At 33.6% G+C, this 7,723-nt stretch overlaps 1 protein-coding gene across 1 annotated transcript; it reads right to left on the bottom strand.

The window, feature by feature from the left end:
• Window positions 1-445: 445 nt before the first annotated feature.
• LOC142527098 (monodehydroascorbate reductase-like) lies at window positions 446-7,180 on the bottom strand. The gene is made up of 10 exons (XM_075631815.1): window positions 7,022-7,180; window positions 5,991-6,062; window positions 4,510-4,561; window positions 4,066-4,146; window positions 3,802-3,920; window positions 3,487-3,706; window positions 3,270-3,388; window positions 2,781-2,906; window positions 1,916-2,056; window positions 446-958 (listed from the first exon to the last, which is right to left on the bottom strand). The coding sequence occupies exons 1-10, from the start codon at window positions 7,070-7,072 to the stop codon at window positions 635-637; spliced, it is 1,305 nt and encodes a 434-aa protein (XP_075487930.1). The 5' UTR covers window positions 7,073-7,180; the 3' UTR covers window positions 446-634.
• Window positions 7,181-7,723: the final 543 nt, after the last annotated feature.

Here is a 7,723-nt window from a genome sequence, read left to right as displayed (position 1 = left end):
AGATTATTTTTATTTTATACATTAATTGGAGGAGAAATCGATTCCTCGCTTTTCTATTTTTAACAGAGGTTATGGTTATGCCATGAAATGATTAGGTTCTTAATTTAGTTAAAAATCTCATTATCCAGAATTTTGTTGCCTGAAATCTTTTTAGCCACTCAAGTATTTATCAACTATTTATAGCAGCTAAGAGAAAACAACTATCACAACCCAGACCCATTTTCCACCTCAATCATAATAGAAAAAATTTTTGTGAGACGATCTCACAAATCTTTATATGTGAAACGGATTAACCCTACCGATATTCACAATAAAAAGTAATACTCTTAACATAACAATTAATATTTTTTCATTGATTACCCAAATAAGATATTCGTCTCACAAAATACGATCCGTGAGATCGTCTCAAACAAGTTTTTGTTATCATAACATACGACAACACCCAAACACCAATATGTCAACTTTAAAGGAGAAAACGACAATTATTATTTTCAAGAAAATACAAGCATCTTCGGATATCAAAATCAAATGATATGTCCAAATCTCGTCACTGGAAATAAGATGTGACATTACCAGCAAACATATTCCATAAATAATTGAAACAAGCCAGTCCCGATACATCATGAAAAAACCTTTAAACTTTAAGAGCAAATGAGAGACCCTCTGTAGCTAGTTGATCCAAGCTATCAACTGATGGCTGGACTCTAGCAAGATTGGCGATGGCGTTGTTTTCTTCCGGAGTACCGCTCTCCAAGAACGCCCCAACAAGTTTTCCATCTTTGATCCAGTATGTCCCAAACTTGTGAGTTGGAGATGTCGGATCGTGCTCTCCAAACAGCACGGTGTCACCAACATTGTCGCCATAGAATTGCCATGACAGGTCAAAGGCACGGGAATAAAAGTATGGGAGATAGTCATATTCGTCAATTGATGTTTTTTGTTCACTTGCAAAAATTGCCTGCAAAATAAGATGTGAGACAGTTTTGTGTTGCAAGGAATCTAGAATAACATAATAACAAAGATTTCAACAATCAGTCTGCATCAAAGCATTAACAATTAAGGGAGTATTAGAGAAAACTTTTACTTAATTTTAAGTGATTTTCTTAGAGACTTTTTGAAAGTACATGAAAAACTAAAGTAGAGAGTGTTTGGAAATAAAATCATTAAGTTAACACAAACTAAAGTTTGAATGTCATGAAAAAAATTGATTTCAAATTTATTTTTTCCGTAAAATTATATCAATATCTTTAACCTACGTAACATTTGTTTTTTTTTATTATTTAAAATTTGCATTTATATAATTATTATTAAATTTGAATATTTTATATCAAAATTAATCTATCTTTTATAACATGAATATTTGAAAATTTATTTAAGATTTAATAAAAATTAAGAAAATAATAAAAAATTTGTATAAATACATAAGCTATATAAAAAAAAATATAAAAATGTCAATTACAAAAAAATGGTTTTTAAAATATAAAATACTTGTAATAAAATATGATTTTGAATTTTATGAATTTCATTTTAAACTCTTAAAAACTCATGTACAAATAAAATTTAACATTTTAAAAATCTCCAAAAATATTTATAAAAATTGAGAGTAATTGTGTGATGTGAATTTTTTAAAGATTTGAATGTCAAATTGTAACTTTAAACTATTGATTAAAAAGCAGAAGCAAAAAAATACATCTCAATTTTGCTTCTGCCTTTTGGTTAAAAGTTGTAAAGTTGAAATATAAATTAGTTTTCACATACACCCCAAAACATTTCCCCTTGCTAGAATCCAAGAAGTTCTCTCTCACACTCTAAAAATGCAAGTAGGATGTGGGGATTTTGTCGTCTGATATCATTAATAAGGAAAATTTGAGGATTTAATTATATAAAAAAAATATGAAAACATCTTTGTGCGCACCTTCACAGCTTGTTCAGCAGATTTACGAGCATGATCAACGTGTTCGACTCTTCTGATATCATTAAACAATTTCATGGGGAATGTAGCAACATCACCAACAGCATAAACATCAGGAACACTGGTTCTGAAGAAGCCATCGGTCTGCAGGCATAAGATCAATCGTGATAAATTGCATAATCTAATACATACAGCACAACGTGCTGGATTGTGAAAATTTCTAAGTACAAGAGGCTAGGGTGCCCGGATTCGATAAAAGTTGGAGATTTGCCTCTCCAGTTTTCTTGTTATCTTAACAAGTGTATAGAAAGCAGAACAAAGTTTTCTGTCATGCCCCTCTCAACAATAATATGTAATTAAAATATTGTATTGAACTGAAATATGAAACCCATAGTATATTTGCTCTGTACAATCTCAACTCCCTAGCAGACTGTTAATAACTCACTCAATAAGAAATATAACCGAATGCCTCCTTTACTCGATCCCTCTCATATTTTATGTCCTCCCTGTTTTTCCCTTCCCCTTCCTAACATACACATTTACAATCTTGGGCTTGGGCCTTTCATTGTGGACCTGGTTAGTAATTGGGACCAATGAATCTGGGATAACTGGACAGTGGGTCTAGGTTCATAACACTGACAATTTTTTGTGGACACCTCCAAAAAACAAAGCGATCTTCTAAATATGTGAATCGTAAGTTAGCTACAAAATAGTAATTAATTTATGTATGTCCAAGAAACAATATTTCCTCTCAAGAAAACTCTATCCTCAAATCTTTTGGGTGATTCTTGTACCAGTATGTATCTCATCAAGATGACAAGAATGCAGTCAGTTCAGGGATGAGGACATAAAAGGTAAAGTTGCACACCTTGATTCCTCCTTTCTCCTCTACAACTTGGCCCTTAAATAGGGTAGTAAGTGGCCTTCCACCCACACCAACGACAACAATGTCTGCTTCCAGGACCCGACCATCTTTAAGTTTTACCTCTTTGACCTGAACGATGAGATAAAGAATCACCTGATGTTAGCCAGTGATCTACAGCATAACTAATCAATAAAGGATGCGGTTTGTTGTTAATAATATACAGTACAGTATCGCTATTTATATATTTGAGGATTAAACATAAAAAAAACGTTATATTAGGATTCAGGTTAGATGGTTGATTAGAAGAAACACTGTATAAAATATTTGGGATTTGAAATATGAAATTTTTCGATCCTAATTTAAAATATGTGATTTGGGAAATCCAATTGAAAATTCAAAATATTTTTATTTTTTCTTATATAATTTGTAAATGAAGGGGAGAGATGGCAACCAATTGCCACCCCACATTCCGTCTCTGCTCCAAGAACTCACCTCACCATCTTCATTGGCGCTAAATCCAACAGCTACAGTGCCCTTTATAATTTGGATTCCCTTCTTTGCATAGTAACCCTCGTAGAAGGCAGCTAAGCCAGAAGTGAATAGCCTAGGCACTGTAAAAGACAATCCATGGTAGCCCACCATAAAAATCACAAAATAGAGCATATAAAATTATTTTAAAAGGTTGAAATAAGCAACATATTTAACTCACTGCACCAAGGTTCTGGATAAACCATTGTGACATCAATATCATTGATCCTCAGAGCTGCACTTAGCTCGAGACCGATGTAGCCACCACCAACCACAATGGCCTTTTTATTTTTCTTTGCTTTGATTGCTTCTACAAGTTCGTCAGCATCAATAATTTCTCTCAAATAAAAGATATTTTTGGCTTCAGCACCCTGTACACCAAAGTCCGTCAACCTAACAACCTGACAAAAGCAAAATATATAATCAGAAACACACCAGCTACATGGAAGTGATAACTAAAGGGGAAAACGAAGAATTCCAAGAAAACGACTCTTACACTAGAACCAGTTGCAATAATCAGCGCTTGATATTTAAAAGATTCCCCATCAGCACTGATAAGAGTCTTTGAAGCAAGATCTGCTTTGACTATTTCGGTGCTAAGGATCAAAGATATTCCTGTAAGCATAGAACATAAAGCTTTATAAGGGATGTAAGAGGCAACATTTTCAGAGAGATGCGAGTGATGAACTCCATTGAAGCACCGTCAAAAGATATCCAACATTTGCAGATATTTTCAGAGGTAAATATTTTAAGGTATTACCTTTCTCAGAGTACCACTCGGGAAGGAGCCTCTCTCCTCCACTACCGACGCATACATGAAAACCAGGAAGTCTTGCAGTTCCTGTCGGACACAAAACTTAGATGATTTCAGCTCTTTATCAGACATATATACGAGATAGGAAACATTTGGCAGCAAACAGACAATAAATAAAATGTGATGAGCATATAGAATCAAACTCAGTTTTGCTTAAGATTCCCAAGTCTGGTATATATAAAAAAGGAAAAATGGTTTTTTTTTTGAAACAATGACACTATTAGGTTTCAACAGAAGTCAAAATTGATATCCATCCCTATGACGCACAAGTGACTTATGTATCACTTTATTCAATAGGTATTTGCATTTAACCAAGACAATGTCAACAATTTACCACGACAAATAACCTCAATTGACCATGGATCACAGACTGAATTTAAACCAACTTACCCTGAGGAAATAAATATGCCTTGCTAAGTGCTGGGCGTTCATAAGGAGCCACCTGAAACCATCGTTAAGAGTACGCATAAATGTTTAGCACAGGGGGAAAACAATTATACCCAAGAAGTACACCTAAGTCTACATATATACATCAGATTTAAGACCACAGAGGGAAGTAAGAAGTGAACATCCACACTAGCCAATACCCATTTTTGACAAATATGACAAAGAAACATGGGTTATAAAATTTACATCGTCAGACATGAACTAAAAGAAAATAGAGACCAATAAACTATGCTGAGTACGGTTACTTCCATGCTAGCCCAAGGCAGGCCAAAATTTTGAGCAGGGGACAATAAATTTTATCTAATAAAAATGTTATATTAAATGGCTTAGTATACAATCACAACTTGACAAGCCTCACAGATTTATATATTTCTGTAGACCGAATGGTTTGTGAAAGTAAATTTTGGCTCAGCAAGAAGTATTGAATATAGAATAAAAATTCATTAAAAAAATCAAGTGATTTCCGAGAGGATAGACAGGAAATTCAACTATTTAAATTCTATAACTTGGTAGATGAACAATTTTACAAAGTTATGTGTCTAGTACAGTTCAAGAACTTTTAGCATGCAAATATGTTGATAACAAAGATGCAACCCGCTTGGAAATAACATGCCATTATTTGATTAAAGTTACACAATCCAAAATATTTGAAGCAATTTGGAAGACCTAACCAAGAAAACTATTTTTTTTAATCATCCAAACAAAAGGAAACGGTAACCTGACCCATGTTTAAGTGTGTGCTATCTTAAGCATGAAATGAAGATTTGAAAATGATTGAAGATATACACTTTTGAAAGTTCCACCCAAGGTATAGAACTTTGAGGGTATAAATTTCATACAACAAAAAAATTTAAAGTGATTGATCAAGTATAATCTAAAATTCCTGAAGGGGATATAGAAATTCTTGTGGAGGCAATTTTATGATTTTGTTCTGCTTCATAAATGCAAAACTAACTAAGAACATAAAAGTGAGGAAGGGCGGTCATGCTGCATCCGCTCATGCATCCAGGTTTGTTTTACTTCACAAGGATTTTAAGCCAGATCATCATTTTTAGAGAGGAGAGATAAACTTCAATTCAATCTTCTACATCTAATAAAAAATATTAACTTTATTGTGGCACTGTTTTCCTAATCTTTTTCCCAATCACTATAACGGAAAATGAGAATTTTTTGTTCTTTTTGCAATAATTGTAATGGAAAAAGAGACTAGACGAGAAGCTTAGGGTATATTTGGTATCGTTTCCGGAGTCTCTGGAGGCTTGTTTTGAGGAAAAAAGGTTTTCAAAAAAAAATCTGGAATAAAATGAATGTTTTGGTTTTGTTTGTAGAGAAAAACAAAATTTACTGTACTCGTTAAATTGTATAAGCTTTTGTGACCTTAACTGTGAAACATAATAATACTAGGAATAGTTAAATGGGTGTACCGCTTCTTTGGAAATGATAGCCAATTCTCCAGGTTTAACTCCCTGCTTAAAAAATTCCCTAGCAGCATATCCCTGCAAGCATAAACAAATGTCAATGCGGTTTCATATATTTATAGGCAAATCTGATCAATGGATATTACAATTTTTTCCAAACCTAGATCTGAAACACAAGTTAGATATTTATATGTGATGAAGTATTGGGATTATCATAATCAGGCTAAACTATGAGCAGTGTTTCTAATTTTTGGAAAGAATAACTTTTCAGAGTCCAGAAATAGTCCCACAACAATCCTTGACTTACTGACATCGCAGAATAATCGACTACACAAAACTTTTTATTTAAATAAAAAATCTACCAAATATTCTTCAAAACGAGACTTCAGAAATCAGAACCTTGTAATTATTAACTATTGGCTGACTAGAACTCCATGCCCAAAAAAAAGTACACCTGAGCTTCAAAAGATGCGTTTGTATTTATTTGAGAAAAATACTACAATTTACGTACATTAATTCATTCTCCCCTTTTTGACATGAGGGCCAAAAAGGTTTCAGGACACACAGGGAGCCGCCTATCGCACTTCTTTTATTAAATAGATTTTATTGTAAGCTAAATCTGATTGAACACTCGAGAATCGAGCTTGTGAAAGATCGCTTACAATAAATAGAGCCCGAGAAAACATAATTTTCAAGTAATGTTACATAAAAAAAACCTGAAAAGCTTTGCACATAACCTACTGATGCATTTAGATTCAAATAACAAACGGGTCAAGATCCAGATAACTAGCACAGTAACAACGTAATACTAGCCAAATCCAAAAAGAAACTGAACAAACAGTAGCAATTAACTCAACAAACAGTTCTCCCGTTCTCCATTTCAAATTGAAATTCACGGCAATAAAAAGAAAAGCATTAAACTCAGGAAACAACATAACCCAAAACATCGGTATATCAGAATCAATCACGATCCAGAAAAAATACTAACACGAGACTCGCATAGAACTAAGCTAATGATCAATGAAAAGATTACTCACGGAAGAAACTCCACCACCTAGGATCACGTACTTGAACGCCTTGTCAGCCATTGAATTGATTGAATCACCGATCGATCCTCAGTTCGCTCAGATTTTCGGAATTATTTCTTTCTGATTTTTTATTTTTATTTTTATTTTTGGCTGGGGTGGGGTGGGGTTGCCAAGAACAGTGGGAAGATATTTATCGTGCTACGAAGGCCGATTTGCAAAAATTGTTGAACAAGTCATTGAGTACACGTGGCGATAGATCATCCGTCCAATATGCTGACAGAGATTAAATCCTATTGCCAAATCCCGAGTTATTACATGGCAACCTTTGGATTGGATTTACCAAGTTGTCGATTAGAATTCGACGACTTTAGCTAGTTTTCTACTTTCTAGAAGAGTCGTGTCTATTTTAACACTCTCCCGTCAATTAACTTGCCCTGATTGACTCGTCGAAGAAAATAATATAATTTCAATTTTATTTTATTTAATGTGTGTATATATAATTACTATAAATTATAAACGTATAAAATGCACCATCGTGGTGCTAATGATCATAATGATTTTAGCACTTAAACCCCTCGTGAGACTATGGATGCCTTTGAAGAAATTCAAATTTTTAAGTTCGATTTTGATATCAACACGCATTATAATCCAAACAATCAAGCGCCATGTTTCGAACAAATTGATGCACGCATGACAGGAAAGTGAATTCTT

The sequence above is a fragment of the Primulina tabacum genome, chromosome 2 (genome assembly GCF_025594145.1).
Source record: "Primulina tabacum isolate GXHZ01 chromosome 2, ASM2559414v2, whole genome shotgun sequence".
Classification (NCBI taxonomy): Eukaryota; Viridiplantae; Streptophyta; class Magnoliopsida; order Lamiales; family Gesneriaceae; genus Primulina; species Primulina tabacum.
Note: the sequence above shows the minus strand (reverse complement) of the source record. Positions and strands in the feature narration are given on the sequence as shown.

What these genes read in the sequence shown, in the direction of transcription:
- LOC142527098 (XM_075631815.1), bottom strand. Translation starts at nt 7,072, where the DNA reads ATGGCTGACAAGGCGTTCAAGTACGTGATCCTAGGTGGTGGAGTTTCT. An exon ending in CTATCATTTCCAAAGAAGCG is followed by an intron (nt 4,562 to 5,990) that starts GTACACCCATTT and finishes CGATGGTTTCAG; the next exon opens with GTGGCTCCTTATGAACGCCC. An exon ending in AGGAGAAAGGAGGAATCAAG is followed by an intron (nt 2,057 to 2,780) that starts GTGTGCAACTTT and finishes TTATGCCTGCAG; the next exon opens with ACCGATGGCTTCTTCAGAAC.